This window comes from Thunnus albacares, chromosome 4 (genome assembly GCF_914725855.1).
Source record: "Thunnus albacares chromosome 4, fThuAlb1.1, whole genome shotgun sequence".
NCBI lineage: Eukaryota > Metazoa > Chordata > Actinopteri > Scombriformes > Scombridae > Thunnus > Thunnus albacares.
Window position 1 is genome coordinate 15,723,498 of NC_058109.1, and position 16,919 is coordinate 15,740,416.

Sequence of the window (16,919 nt, forward strand, 5' to 3'; positions counted from 1 at the left end):
ATGGATACTGTCTTGTTCTAACTTTATCTTTTCTGAACTTTTAAAAATCATCCTTGGTGAAGAAATACTTAATCCTTGCCCGATGGCATCAAGGAAACACAAACTATAAGCCCACAGGGATACTGCTACAGTGATAGTCACCCTTATCCAAGGACACAGGATCCAAGCACCAAAATCAGACACTGCCTAATGTGCAAACACATCATTCCAGCTTCTACAGTATCTACAGAACTTCTCTTGTGACAGTGTTATTCAGCTATTGCAATTTTATCCAGTAAACACATACAGTGCAGCAGGTTTGGCTTTAAAGAAATATGCATGGGGGAGTTTTTTACATAACCTTTGACCAAACACTGTAATTTAAGATGCAATTAATGCACTTGGGTGTGTTAGTTGCTTACACATTTTTTGTATGCATAGAATAAGTTGAATTTCTGTAGTAGTGCTGAAACAATTAATCAGTTAATAAAAATTTTCAAGTATCAAGTAAAAATCCCAAATATTTGCTCATTCTTTCTTTCTTTGGGTTTTTGACTATTGAAAAAAAACAAAACAATAAAACCCAACAACAAATAAGTAATAACAAAAATGTCTATCACAAATATTCTAGTATGTTCAGTTTACTTAACTGTGCATAAATATAACCTTGCCAACACCAAATGACTAGCCTTACATTAGTGGCATGTGGAAAAATCAATTGTGTTGAACACTGCGTAAGTACATCTGTTTTATGTCAGGAGTATTAAAGGAGATGCATCCATTTGTGCAGCAGATGGAACTTTTTGGATGGGGTTTCATGGGCTCAGTCACATTACAGTTCAATCAATATGCTACTGCACAAGTACAGTTCAATACTCTTTCCGCTCGCCGCTGTAATTTCCCTACAGTGTTAGTGTTTGTAAGCTCCTATACTGTAGCAAGAGCGTGGGACGAAAATAATTCTAACATGTTTTTATCCACTGTACGATGTGTTTATTAAATTGTATTGAATAATGTAAAAATGATGAAAAACATCATCATTATTGTTGTTGTTAAATATATAATTTATCATTTAAAAGCATTGTTTTAATTCAGTTGGCTGTTCTCCTGACTCCACTCTATTTTTCCTACAGTTCAAGGCAGACAGACAATAAGGGGCACATTAGAGTGTGTAGATTTCCCTTACCTGTCATGATTATTTCATGACTCTCTCAGGTAGTCTGAATTTTAATAGCTGTCCCTATTGTGTCCGGAGCTTATCTGAACCCCTGGGCGAAACCAGAGACTGACACCCAGATGGGAGACAGGAGATAGACCACTGTCACTCTCCCTTTCAGCCTCTTGGCCCTTGCTGCTCTCCCTTTTCACTCCCAAGGGGGAGGGAGGGGAGAGCGATTTGTGTGAGTATGCATGCTGTGTTTGTGTGCAGTTTGGAAATGTTTGTGTGTGTGTGTGTGTGTGGGCATGAGGGAAAATACAACAGCTTCTTATTGGCAGGGAAGGCTAAAGCCACGCAGTGAGAATTACAGTGTCAGGGTAATGTTAAATAGCACTCTTCAAATCTTGATTTCTCTCCATGTGATACAATAGAAAACCATTACAGTCCTCTCAGAGGAATTATTTAGGAGGAGTTATTAAAAATTGAATAATAACTTGTGATTCTGACAGTCTGACTGGCAAATGCACAGGAATTTATAAGCTCTAAATCTTTATTAGTGTTAAAGCTGTCAAAATGTTACTATATTACTGCAGCCATGAATACATTACAACTGCTCCTCTATAACTCTACTGACAGCCATACATAAGTCATACATGAGAGGAAAAGGGAACAGGTGTGTTTCCTCTACGTACCCATGTGTTTGTAAAAGAGAAAGTGAGATACAGACAAATGAGAAAAGGAGGGGATAAGTTGTTACAGCTACTGGACAGTGACAGCTCTTTGTTATTTATCACAATAATAATAATAATAATAATAATAATAATAATAATAATAATATAATGATAAACTTTATTTATATAGCACTTTTCAAAACAATAGTTACAAAGTGCTTCACAGACAAAAACAAGTAAAAGAAAGCAGGAAAACAGTTGCATCCAAAATCACAATCATAAAACAAAATAAGACATTAAATAATTAAAAGTAATGATAAAAATAATGGATAAAAGTAACACATGAGAGTAACAGATAAAATAAGTAACAGACAAATAAGGTAGAAATAATGTCCTCAGGTAAGCTATTCTAAAGGGTTGGAGCCCTGACATGTTTTAGGACATACAAATATCCTCTGCTTTGAATAACAAATTGTGTCAGGCATTTTTTTCAGTGCATGTGCACTGGAAGCTTCAAGTTTCCCTGTCACACTTGTCTAAGTTGAATACTGGCCCTCAATTGGCTCCAAATTAGTTGTGATGTCACAAATCATGCTCATAGGTACGCCCCTTTGACTCAGATTTAAGGTGAGAACAGAAGAACTTTCCAACTTCAGTAGATTAATGTGAAAACAAACTTCTAGTGTCAAACTCTGCACATACATTCTGCTCAGTGATGCTCAAACATTCAAGTGAAGGAACAAGAAGAAAAACACATTTTTGACTGTGACTGGAGGGGGACTTTGAGTTAAATACAGATTCAATACCAATCACGTTTCATCAATTGATAGGAGGACTGAATTTTGAAAAACAGATCCACAAATTGGCTGAATTAGTGTTAAGCTGACAATTAACTTTATAACATAGATGGATGGATGAATAACAGACAGACTAATGATGGATGGATGGATGGATGGATGTGTGCATGGATAGATGTATTGATTGAATGAACTTTTGAACAGTCATTGCGGGCATTGCAGGATGAAGTTACTGACCCCATTACACTTTGGCCTTATCACTAAGCAGTTGTGTCTAAACACACTCGTACACCCTCTCTCTTTCTCCTCTTTCTCTTTCTTTCACACACACACACACACACACACATATACCTCCCCGCACACAGAGGCTGTAAACAGATGTCTCATTAATGTTGTGTCCACATCTAGGGCAGTTGAGCCAGCTAACGTTACAGTGTTTGAGGCTCACATGGTGGAAGTAAATGACTTATAAATGTATATTTTTTCCATTGTTCTTCCACTTTTGACTACTCACAGTTGGTTGAATAAGCACATTTCTACATATACATGGATGAATGCACGCACATGATTTCGGTCGACTGTGGGTCACACCCAGGACCGGACAGACAAACAGATCTTTGATATGAACTACAGTAGACCTCAGTTATAATTTTGACATAATAAACTGTTACAAGGACCATATGCACTAAAGCCTTCATTCCATGTGAGTCACTATCAGCTTGTTTCTGTTTTTTTCCCTGCCGTGCTGCTCTTGATATGTTACTTGCCAGGCCTCCAAAAAGAATTTTCTAAGAGGTGTAAATTAAACCTTTGGGTATTCAAATTCTGTGATATGAGCAGCATACACCAACCACATCTACGGGTTTTGGTTGTTGTTTTGTAATTGTGGAGGCCTTTTTTTCCCTTACAAACATTACACAATCAGCTTTTTTCAAACCATTAAAAAAAAACAACCTGCAAGAAGTATCGTCATAGAAACAAAAACGCCTGTGTGCTTTGGGTCAGAGCATTTAGCTTATAAAATTAATATGGGATGCATTATTCAGTCTTTAAGACCCGAAAATTTTGTTTATACAACCATTATCGTCCACTTATCTCTGTACAGAATTCCTCTTAACATGTCGATATATACTGTAAAGAAGGATTACTAAGTAATAATCAGTTAGCCCATGGAGTGAGTGGTTTGTGTGTTTGCATGCATGTATGCATAAGAGAGAGAGAGCTGTGTTCTCTCACTCCACTCTGCCATCTCTTGCATGAGTCAGACTCACAGAGCACAGTGCCTGACAGCTAAACTCACCCACTTGTACAGCTGCCCCCACAGACACACACACACACACACACACACACACACATTGCATTGCATTTTTTTTTCCGTCGTTGCAACATACATTTAATTTAAAAACTGCCGTGACATCTGAGCCTTCTTATAGAAAACCCAAATATACGACATCAAGGAACAAGATGCCCTAGCTTTGTTGTCTTGATAGTGAAAAGCATGAAGAAGACTAAGAGGTGCTCACAGTGTTTTAAAAATTACAAATAATTCAGTTTTGGCAGATGTGCACTACATTTTGGCCACTTGTAAAAGCTGCAACCATAACCACAGCTTGTCTGAGCATCTTTGCTGCCTGAAAAACATGAAAATCTGCCGCCGGTCCTGTTCCCAGGACATCTGCCTTATTAGACTGATCTGTCGCACAAGCAGAAACATACCATAATAGGTTGTAGAATGGTGTCATGACACCCGCATACATATGAACATACACACATATACAGTGCACTCATGATGGGAAGGACATGGTGTCAGAAATTGCTCAGTGTCACTTTCCAGTCCATTACCTTTTAGATGGGGCTGTCCGTAGGGGAATGAACGATAGATCTGCCTCTATCTATGTGTGCGTTTGTGCGTGCAAGCATGCATTCGTGTTCGTGTGACCCTGTGACTCCTCATGAAACGAGAGAATTTATTTTCTCAGCTGTTTGTTTACATACAGTACAGTATGTCTGCTTGCATGTTTGGCCTGTGAGAATGTGACTGCTCAGTGGTCTGTACATAAAAGTGCAAGATTGCATGTGTGTTACTACACTGAAGATATGCCACATCAGTGTGTGGACCGAACAAAGAATCAGTGCACGCAAAAACCACATTACAAGATGAGCAAAGAGGCCAGTCTGTGAAGCCAAGACAACACCAGATGAGACGATGCTAAGACAAAACAGTTCTTTAAACCCTATCTGAACACAGGATGGAGGTTGAAACTCCTCTTTTCCACTGTTTTAAATATGCCACACTAACATCAGTTCCCTGATGTTTCCATAAACAAGTCCAGCCCCACTGTGTTCAAATGAAGATGAGAACTCCTTTCTGGAAATACCTCATTTAACAGTGGGTGGACTTGCTGTGCTGCTGGGTGTGGTCCCCTCATGGGGATAATTAGTTTAGTTTTAATCTAATTTTAATTTAATTTATTTATATCCCCTACTAAAGTCTTAGTATAAGTGCTTGAATGAAATGCCAAGTGTTTTAATCAAAATTTTAGTGCAATGTCTTGGATTAAAATTTCTACAGACATTGCACAACTTGGTTGACTGAAATGATAAGTGTGTTTTGCTTTACCGTACATACAATTTGGGGTAAATCAATAGGAGTGCAGTGCCACTGTGGCACAGAGCAGGAATTCTCCTTCTTTGCAGTTTACAATGTTGTGTGTAAATCAGGTTTTTACTCAAAGTATTATTAATAGATTTATATGTCTAGTTGGAGGTCGCAGAACAAGCTGTAAACACGGTGCTGACAAATTATCAACTAATAAATTGATATGGAAAACATGTTAGCTAACCGATTGCTCAGTTACACATCCAGTAGACAAGCAGCAACATTAGCATAAGGCAGCATACAATTGGTGTATCAGCTGATTGCTGCTGCTGGAAACAGGGTTGATAAAAGAGATGAAAGTGAACAAAAAGTTGGTAGGTTGTGGGCTAGAAAAACAAAACAATGAGCTGTATGATACTAAACGATCTGTAGAGCTGAGAGGAACTGCAGAGTTTTGAGATAATCGTCCCAGATTTCACCACTACAAGCCTCACCTTTCATATTACATGATGTCATTTAATTCATTGTTAATATTAAAATATCGATTAGTGCAGCTTTAATTCTGTCTTTCCCCTTATTCGCTTGTGATTGATGACTGCTTAATTATTTCATGTTCTTTAATTGATATAATTTAGGTTATAACATCTAGTTTTTAGCTCTATTACTACAAAGTCTTAAGTATATACAGTACACTTGATAACCTATCACCTTGGAAACTGTACTTTGGGTTAATATACAGTAGCCTATAGTGAACATTTTCAGTAAACCATGAGACATTTGGCAACAATGCTGGTACATATGTATCACAAGGAAATAGAATCAGATGCGGCTTTATTGTCTAAATATGTTTACACATAAAATGAATTTGACTCCAGTTTCCAGTAGCTCTCAATGCCACATACAGTGCAAGGAACAAATGTACAGAAACATAGGCAACTGAAACAAGGACAAGAAAGTACAACCTTCATTTAAAAGCCTCCAATACTCTTCCTCACCTGAACTAGCACCATAATTATATAAAAAAAACCTTTTTACAAAAGGTGTAATCTTCTACCTTGTCCTACATAACAGACACAAGCCCACCACCTTGTTAAGATGATCCAAGAAGCGGTAAAAGGTTTCTGTGTGTTCTTTTCTTGTCTTTGAGTGCACCTTCGTGTTATTGTCTGAACCTTTTCACACTTCTTTCCATCCCACTCCCTCCTCCTATTTATGTCTTTTACTTACACATAACATAATTTTTTTAATTCTAGCTTTAGCAACATCTGCCCTTTTAGGCTATTTCTATTATTTTCTGCCTTTGTACATACAGTAACAACCCTTTCCTCTTTTATGGCATAAAATGGTGTCATTATCATGGAGGTCATTCTCAAGGACACTGTGACACATTTCTCCATCACTCCATCTTCTAATAAGAGCATGATAATTATCCACCTTTTAGCTGCTGATGGGTTATTATTCATAGAGTTACTCTACATCCAGCCTACTCTCATTCTCTGTCTCTCTCTTTTTCTCTCCCTCTTGTGCTCTCTGAGTCACACTTCAGCCCTCTCTGTCTTCCCTCTTTATTCCTCCTCTCTCTTTTTTAAAATGGTGAGAGCTGAGAATACATGTTGAAACTATTGATTCGCTGCAGAAAAAAAGCATCAATATTTTGCGTCGTTATGATGATGATCATCATCATCGTAAAACCCTGTTGCCATGGTGACTTGTTTTGGACACTGTGGTACACGGTATTATGAGGGGGGAAAAAAGTTCAGACAGACAGACAGGAAGACGTAAAAACAAACAGGAGGGAAAATGGATACTGCTACGACCTAAGAACTATACACATGGAAAATTATGTAGTTCAATCCATCGTGTGAAGATGTGAAAAAATGTAATATCCTTGCTGCTCTACTAACATGTGTCTTTTTTTTTTACAAGGACATTTAGAGGTCAGCACGTCTTTTCATTCTTTAGCGTCTTTTCTTTGGTGGAACATACCTGTGCACACGCATACATATGCATGCATGCTCTTGGACACAAACACAGTCATCCAAAAACACACACACATATTTAATTCACACATTCTCCAAGGTTCAGAGTCGTGGGTATTTCCACACAACGAATGGGATGCATAATGTTTCCATGGAGATCTATTTTTAGCCACTGACAAAAAAAAGGTTTAAAAAACTGTTAAAATATGCCATAATGTTCCCTCTGAGTGAAAAAAATTCCATTTCCTCTCATGTAGAAAGGATGACATAAAGTTTCTTTTTTTTTCTTTTTGTATGTCCCTGTCTTCTTGTCTATTTGGAAACAGGATGTGAGGCAGGTACCATTTGTCGATGCAGATTCAAATCACAGATCCTGCTGCGTTTGACAGATCAGCGCCTTACTAGCCATAAATTATAGAGTAAGAACAGCACAGAGGAAGGGGAGAGAAATTCAATTTTATCCTCATGAGATTTAAAAAAATATCTATGAATCTTTGGTGAATCTTATATAATATTTCTGTAATCTTGTCAATCAATTTGTCAATTGAAAACCTTTGGGCTGTCAGTCACACGAGGCAAGCAATATAAAAATGTCTCAATTTTTCACTTTTTTCTGACATTTTATAGATTAAATGGTAATTTGGAAAAATAATTGATAGATTAATCGATAGAAAGAACTACAACTACTAGTTCCAACACAAGTGTAATAAGTCTCTTTTTAATGATATAGTATCTTATTATAATAACATTAGAGTGTTGTCACTATGCCAGACTTCATGGTCAGGTTTCTTGAATGATCAAAGAGTACAGAGGCTCGTTTTAGAGCCAATTTGTCTGTTACATTACAGAGGCTGGGGCAGCTTTTCTTGGCTCTGAACCTAGAGGGCCAAAGACGCCCATGTTGATCATTTATGCCACTTCATGATTAATAACATAATCATATGTTTTCTCATGAACATTAAAAATTCTAACTGTAGCTCTCTAATGCACACAATCTAATAGGGCCAAATGTGGTTTATTATGGTGCGTGCTTGCTTAATTATCTAGTATTTAGTGGAAAGTGACTGAAAATATGGAAGAGTGATTTGATGGCATGCAACCAAATTCATAACTAAGATTTAACACAAGATGCATTGCTGGTACAATAAATGTCTTTTGCCTTTATCTGCTGAGTCACCAGGTTGCCCACTGTTTTTAAGTCCATCAGTTTGAAAAAGGAACCTCATTCCTTTGCTAATGATTGTTAGTGCACATTTCTCATTTTTCATCGGTGGACTCAAATTTCATTTAAACCTTGATTACAATAAGTGCAATGCATAAATTATCCATTTAACCTATTCTCATCTACTGTTGATGTACTTTCAGTGTATATTACTGTTTGCCCAGATTTCACTTCTTGGTAATGAATTGCAGCAGAAAGACTCCTTTGCAATCAGCCTTACTCCTTTCTGAGATTGTTGTGACTCATCTGTGTATCAGCCCAGTTTTTCTGCCCTCTCACTGCCTCCTCAAAATCCACTGCCAGAGCAGTTAGGTGGGCTGACAGTATTTAGCCTACAATATTTCATAATCGGCCAAATGAATCTTTTGCAGTAAGCAGCCATCAGCAATCCAGGAAGGAATCATAAGCTAGCAGAGGATTTTCCAGGAAGCAATGAGTATTTAATGATTAGGGAGATTGATTACAGCATAGCTCACATCTCAAGGGCATTTAAGGAGAACACAGTTAAAACATTTAACAAGGTTAAATGTCAATCTGAACTGGTGCACCATCTCATGCAGTCGTGTCTCATCACATAGCAGAAAGACTATGCAGTATGCTGTATCTTAATGTGAAATTATTGCTGACCTTATGCAGAATGGTGCATTTGCATGCTATAACTAGCTCCCCTGCCTCTGGATGGATACACGGGATGTGGAGTAGAAGGATTAGCATATGTATTTGTTGTTTTTACCACAACAAGAAAAAAAATCTGTGGATGCAGTACTGGCTAGAATATGAGTGAATGCCATATTTCTCATGTGCACCTGATCTATCTAAAAAGATAGAAAGGGCTCATCATAAGCTGGATGTGTATATGTAAAAATATGTACATCTGTGCTTGTGTGTATATCTGTGTATCTAACCAACTGAAATTGGCTAAAGCCTGATTATATGAGCTCTACTTTTACCGTATGATAGTGCAAGCAACTGCAGGCATGCAAGGCCAGCCTTGTTACACACACACACACACACGCACGTGCCGGCGGTCACGACTCATGGAGACACGCACACACAAACACACACATGCATACACACGCAGACATGTTTGTGTGTGATGTGAGGCAGGGTGCTGTGGAGATCAATGGGAGAGCATGCTAGGTCCTCTCACAGAGACAATTAAAAGTGAATGGATAATGAGGCTATTTATAGACTGATCTATTTGTAACCAGGGCATTCTCCTACGTAGGAGCTGGGAATTGTTCTGTTTTCAGCCTGCCCTCCTTCCGTCCTCTTCTTCTCCCTCTCTGTTGCTCCCTCTCTCTTTCTCGAGCAAGTGAAACCTCTTTTTTCCCAGTATCTCAACATTTGCTTTTTACACAGCAGCGCTGTAATCCTTCTCCTTTGTTCTTCCTCCTCCAAAGTCAGATGCAGATGCATTCACAAGTGGTTCATGAGTTATTTTCTGCAGATGTTAATAAGTCATCACACAGTCATATGTATTCACATGTGAAACAGTGTCATGCAGCCGTGATGTTATCAGGTGCAATCCAGGGCCACTCCTGGGAGACCCAGTGACGCACCATGCATGACATAATGCTGTGGTAATGTCTGTGGTTGTGAGACACACTGAGAGAAAGAGAGACGGTGAATACTGCTGCTTGTGTGTGTGTGTGTGCTTAGCAACCAGATAACCGTACTACACTGAAAAGTAGCCAGATATAAACCAGTGATGCGGCTTGAAAGAGATGTTTATGAATAATTTGAACTGAGGATACAGAGCATAAATTTGCAATGCAGTTTAGTGCACTTAATGCCACCTCCATAGCTTTGTGCAGGTTTGATGCAGATATACTGTAGTTTACAGTCCACAATTTCTGATATACCAGTGATGCAGATTCTTCTTGTAGCTCTAGTGAAAGATGATTTAATATATGAACATGAATTAACAGAGTAAGTACATTTTTGCCAATTTAGGTAAAATAGACTGAATAAGCTCTCCATGTAAGACTGGAATACAGATATAGAATGAACCACAGTACAATTATGTCAAATGGGGTTGTAATTTGATCCCCTGAGAAAATCCATAAAATGGAAACCCTACAGACTTTTAGTCATTGATCGTGATGTACTATTCTAAATTGCCCACATTTCAATCTTACATAATACAATTGATAGAAAATTAATTGACCACAATTTTGATAATTGATTAAGTCTTTAACCAAACAAAAATTCCAAACATTTGCTGGTTCTCAAATGTGGAGATTTTCTCCTTTCTCTTTTTAATATAATTCTAAGTTGTATATTTTTTAGGTTTTGGACTGTTGGTATCTGTCACCTTTTAGCTCAGGAAAATTGTGATGGGCATTTTGCACTATTTTCTGAGTTAACAATTAATCAATAATTCAGAAAAATAATAAAGAATATTTTTAAGTTGTTATAAATCTGATTTAATATATGGACATTACTTAATATAAAGAACAGTTACAACCCTAAATGAAACCCATATTCAGCATAATGTCAACTGTAATGCACAGAGAGCAATGTTCTGTGATTCTAATTAGTCCATAATTTAAATCTTATATAACCTATCTTTAAAGGAAAAAGTATTAATAAAAAGGATAAGTTCACAAAAAAGCTATTACGGTAACTATTTATTTAGTTTAGTTATTTGCTCCTGTATGAGAATAGTTTTGAACAGTATTCTATCTGTAAATTGTGCCTCAAGCCAGTACAAAGTTCTCCAGATAAAAGAGCGAAAGATATTTATGTACAGTCGTTCATGGTGTTTGAGGAGGTGGATGAGGTCAAAGCACAAGGCCTGCATCTCTTGAGCAGAATTATATAAGGAACGCAGAGCCGAGGAGCAGAGCCACTATGACTCAAACTGGTAATTAGAGATGGTTTGTGTGTGGTTTGAGAGTGAGAAAGACAAGAGAAGAAGAAAGCAAGACAACAAGATGGATTACAAAGCTGAGTGCTATTAACCATAACAAATAATTCTGTTGAAAAAACATTTTTAACAAAATTATTTAAAAGAAGACTGCTGTTTCCTGCCGTGCATTTAAATAAAGTTTGGATTTTCTTGCTGTTCTTTACCACTTGGATCAAAAGAAAAGTTAAGTTTGATATTGTTAGATGTTTGTTACTGTAATGTGAACCATTTATATATACAATGTAATGGCAATACATCAGTAAGAATATCCTACACACATACTGTAGATGATCCTTTTATAGTACTGAGATCTGTGCTGGACTATAATGTTCTATTAAGAAATAACTCTTAATTCTGTCTCCCTCCCTCTGTATGTTTCTGTCTCTCAGGTCTCGCAGGTACCCAAACTGACCTAGACAAGAGAAAAGAAACATTTGGGAAAAACCTGATACCTCCAAAGAAGCCAAAAACCTTCCTGCAGCTGGTATGGGAGGCCCTGCAGGACGTCACTCTCATCATCCTGGAGATCGCTGCCCTGATCTCCCTGGGCCTCTCCTTCTACCACCCTCCCGGAGAGAGCAGCGGAGAGTGTGAGTGAAGCAGCTCCTGTGACATCACTTCCTGTAAAATGCTCTCTGTTATTCATTTCGGGGTCTTGAAACAGACATATGTGCACAAATGTACACACACACACACACACACACACACACTATGACAGTTATCTGTGCCATCTCCACTGCTGCAGGAGGACAGCAAAGGGCTATAATTGCATTGGCCCACTGACATCACTTCCTCTGACATTACTGGCACTCGCTGACACACTTACACATACATGTATGCACACATGCTTTTTAATTGGTGAGCCAGGTCACACTTTGTTTGTGACCTGCCTCAAGAGGTCAGATGACTCATCCAGCACAGGGGTAATTTTTATGCGTGTGTGTGTGTGTATGTGCACACACATTATGTGTTAAATGTGCGCATAAAAGGTACTGGAAAGGTTAATGAAGTGTTGAGTAGAGAAATAACCTTGAGCTCCCTGTGCCCATACATCAGCCCTGTGAGCTGTGAAAAAGGGAATGAAGACAGAGACCATAACGAGGTGCTGAGTCAGCAACATCAGTCATTGCTCACAGCATTATCACAGTAATGGAATTCAGTTACCCTGCCAAAGGGACCAGTCATCATTTTAAGGGGTCTAAAAAGTCTTATGCAGGTAGAAAGAAGAGGAAGAAGAAATAGCTACCACTGTCTTACTTGCATGGTTAGTTAGTTAATTATTCTGAGTTATTATATTTTGTAGTGGGTTGGTTAAGATTAAGTGGGAGGGGGGTGATTGAATAAATATATGATTTTTTTCACTAACCAAATTATTGGTTAATTTGAATATGATCATCAATTAACAATACTTTTCCCTGCTTGCTTCATTTTTTGCATCATCTTTCTAAATGCACTCTCTGCATCACCAAGTCCAAGTAAAGCAGTGAAATGCCAAAGGAATCATTATGCTAATAATTGCATCCATCTGCAGAAACATAAACAGGCTTCCCTTTAACTAAAAAAGGCAAAAAAAAAGGTGCCAATATACAATCATCCCCTCAGATTTGAATGATATGAATACATATGAATCTAAATCAGTGCATAAACTCCTGTGGATATGAGTAGATGTGAGTAGCAGTGATTCAGAAAGATATGAACGCACACACCTTTGAATCACCTTATTCAGAAAAACATCAAATGGGTTTGTGTGCTACAGAGAGGGAGTGCAAGTAGAGAGATGGACAAAAACAAGAATGATATTGATACATTTTTACAGAAATATTTTGTTAATATAATCAAACGTTTCTGGTACTGATCCCTCAAATTTGTTTGTTAAAGAGTTGTGACAAAGATGTAAACATTAAACTTTACTGTCTTGGGACTCCCTTAAAAATATGATGACACATCTCATAAGGTTTGTCCTAAAATAATGCATTTTTACTAAATTTGACCAAATGAAACACTACATATAAAATGTAAATTAAGAACAGTAAACTTGTAAAATAAATAATTATAAATGACTTTAAACACACACACACACACTGCTTTACTGTTCTGTTTATTAATAGATCAGATAAAGCTCGACAGTCCAGAAATAGAAGGTGGTGGGGTGACTTAATTCCCATTTACATATGAAAAGGCCTGGCTGCAGTTGAATGAGGAGGCTCTTAATTGCGTCTGTATCAAACAAACAACATGCAGCAGCACAAAACCCTGAAAAAATGCAAAGAAAATACTATGAATAGACATAAAATCTAACGTGGTCTGGCAAGGTGACAAAATCAATCAGTTATATTGTTTTTAAAGCTTATGGAAATATTAATTTACATGCCACCCAATCTAAAAAAAATCAGTCAGCTGCATTAGTTAAAATATTTTATGGTTTGTCTGGCTGTACAACTTCTTGGTTGGCACTTCAGCACCATGGACAGCTACACATTTGCTGCATGATGGTGTGTGTGTGTCTTGCTATGACAGAGAGAAGCGAACAGTTAGTGCACACAGCTGCATTTACTTGTCTGAATACTAAAAGCAGTGCAATCAGAACCATGGACAGCTACTGTACTCACTGTATTACTGTCAGCGCAATGCAGTGATCAAGCAGGACAGGCTGAACACATCCAATTAAACTGTCTCAAAAAATCTGCTGCACTATTGTATCCTGTCTAATTTAGTAGATTTTAGTTCTTTCGCTAAAAGAGAAATATTGTAATGATTTGATTTACATGAAATCTATTTTGTTTTACATTTGCATCTTCTTAAGAGGCCTTGTTAAGCATTAGTTTTAGCAAGGTAGTAAAATAGTTTCACATGAAACACCCTGTCAGCCTGAATGTAGCATAATCTTTCAGGAGATCTAATTACAGAGCTGAACTTGTCAAAATCTCAACCTAACATAACCAAACATAAGTAACTGAAAAAAAGTGACTTTTTTCATAGGATAATGTAAAAAAAGCAAATAAATACATACAGACAGGTAACATAAATTGAATTAAATTAATAATTTAACTTGAATGTTCTTTTAAGTATATCTTTCTTTGTGCTAAAACAACTGAATGCATTGTATATGTGTGCACTGTATACCCTGTAACCAGTTAATGATCATTATATTGATTGGAACACATCTGCACTGCACCAGCAAGTCCAAATTGCTTTTTGGAGTCTAGTTCTTGGTTAAATCCCTGCATATGTAATGACTATAATATGGAGACTGCACAAATTCCCACGTGAGCCTCAAGTATTATATAGTCCAAAGCAAATCACCCAACCCAGGGGCTTTTGAAGTCAGCTAGCCAGGAGCGTATAGCACAATAGCTCCCAGAGGATTACATGACGCAGAATGAGGAGAACGGGGAATAGGCCTTGTTTCATTCCCAAATATACCACAGTCTTTCATTGTGCAGCCAGCAGACTGCGGGGCATTCATCTGAAGCAGAGCAAATGAATGAAGAGGAAAAGAGAAGTGAATTCTCTGAAGGTCATGTCAGCCAGAGTTCATTTCATTTCAGAGTTGTCTTTTATATTGCACACATTGCACATATGCATGTATTTACACACACATATTACACACACAGTCACAGCTGTCTTTGTCCAAACCTTTTCAGTCCCCGGTGTGAGTGTGAGCTTTGATTACATTTTTTTCCTTGGATCTTTTATTGCGAAGTGTGTACATGCACCTGTGTATGAAATTTGTGAGTGGATATACAGTGTGAGTGTGTGTACAGTGTGATTCAGTCTATATTAATTTACTCTTTACAGCACAGTATGCTTGTAAACATCTGTATAATTCTCCTCTTCTCCTTCCTGTCACCTTTACCAAACTGTAGCCTGTGGCGCAGCAGCAGGCGGGGTGGAGGATGAGGGCGAGTCGGAGGCCGGCTGGATCGAGGGCGCAGCCATTCTGTTGTCTGTGGTGTGTGTGGTGCTGGTGACGGCCTTCAATGACTGGTCGAAGGAGAAGCAGTTCCGTGGGCTGCAGAGCCGCATTGAGCAGGAGCAGAAGTTCCAAGTGGTCCGCGGCAGCCAGGTCATACAGCTGCCCGTGGCTGACATAGTTGTGGGGGATATCGCACAAATCAAATACGGTAGGTATGAAGAGATTGTCAAACTAGCAAATACCATCATGGTGTAAATTCATAGTTCTCTCTTTGTTGAGGTTTTCATATATTCACCCCTCAAAATATACTAACATATACTGCTCCTCTAAAACATGGGCAAATATTAACCAACACCTTTTTAAAGTTACTAATTAAGGAGAGGATCTTCTGAATTAATGAAATTATCTTTCCTGCATTTTACCTACATCTTAATGCATAAAGGTTTAACTGGAACCTTTTCTTTTTCATGTAGTCCGTCGTGCATTTCAAAGATCACATGTTCTTTTTGTACTGATATGCAAAATATCTTCAGTCATGGCAGTTCTATGTGGTTGATTTTATATTGTTTATCAAAAGATTAGAGTTATTTTGTTTCTTGTTCTGTGACATGAATAGAGACCAAAATAGACCAAACTTCCAAGCACACCTTGACAAGTTTAGTTTGGTTTGTGCTCGTGCCAACTGACTGTTGGCCTTGATTGGCTTGTCTATTGTTCTGTGTCAAGTAATTTTCATGGTTCAGTAGACTTCCACCTCATTTCCAGAGGGGGAATTAAAGTTATGAAGTCCACCTTAAGCAATTAAATATATTTAAGCTCCAGTATGTTAATGTTAAGAAAGTAATTAGCTGCAGCACACCTACACACACAGCAACAGATGCACATCCTCGCTCAGTGTCCCCTATTGACAAGAATATAGTATATCACTGTGATTTGCCATCTATCTTGTCTAACGTTAGCTGTAATCCTGATCTCTCTGGCTACATCTGTAGACTACCAGGTCACAGACCAAAGGACTCTTTAGAGTTTTCTGAACTGCTCTATTGTGTGAGGCCATTTCCAGGAATGTAAATAAATCCAGTGCAGATAGCAAATCCAGCATATATATTGTTGCAGGTGATCTGCTTCCTGCTGATGGAGTGTTGATCCAAGGCAATGACCTGAAGATTGATGAGTCATCACTGACCGGAGAGTCCGACCACGTCAAGAAGGCTGTAGACAAGGACCCCATGCTGTTGTCCGGTATGTTAACCAGTTGATGTTCTCTCTCGCTGTCCTGTTAACTGCATGGAACTGGAAGAAGACTAGAGTCGCATGAGTGAATACTGTATGTCACTGTCATGATTTCCTGTACGTAATGTAGTGTAAAGGAGAAAGCGACATAAAAAACAGAGATGGGGACTCGACTTTGAGACTGAGGACTATACTTTTTCTCTTACATGAAAATGTTAATCTCCTCTATCAAAATGCCCTTCTGTTAATGCCCTCAACTACAAAATAATATTGTATATGTTGAGTTTTTTATATTTTAGGCAATGAATGTCAATTTATTTTTGATTTTGCATTTTGGAATTAATGAATCTCTTAAACAAACCTAGAAATACCTTTCTAGCATTTTTCCACCAGTGGGCTGGTGCAGATTCGTCATCCCACACCAGAATTGAACATGAGTAAATAAAGTGG

General features: G+C 37.9%; 1 protein-coding gene across 10 annotated transcripts in view; it reads left to right on the plus strand.

Annotated features, from left to right (window-relative positions):
• Window positions 1-16,919, plus strand: part of atp2b2 (ATPase plasma membrane Ca2+ transporting 2) — a 152,576-nt gene that overhangs the window by 89,711 nt on the left and 45,946 nt on the right. For all 10 annotated transcript variants that reach the window (XM_044348949.1, XM_044348954.1, XM_044348952.1 and 7 more), the window contains exons 3-5: window positions 11,710-11,910; window positions 15,187-15,444; window positions 16,353-16,478. In XM_044348949.1, coding sequence (XP_044204884.1) covers window positions 11,710-11,910; window positions 15,187-15,444; window positions 16,353-16,478 — 585 coding nt within the window. The remainder of the gene's footprint in view (window positions 1-11,709; window positions 11,911-15,186; window positions 15,445-16,352; window positions 16,479-16,919) is intronic.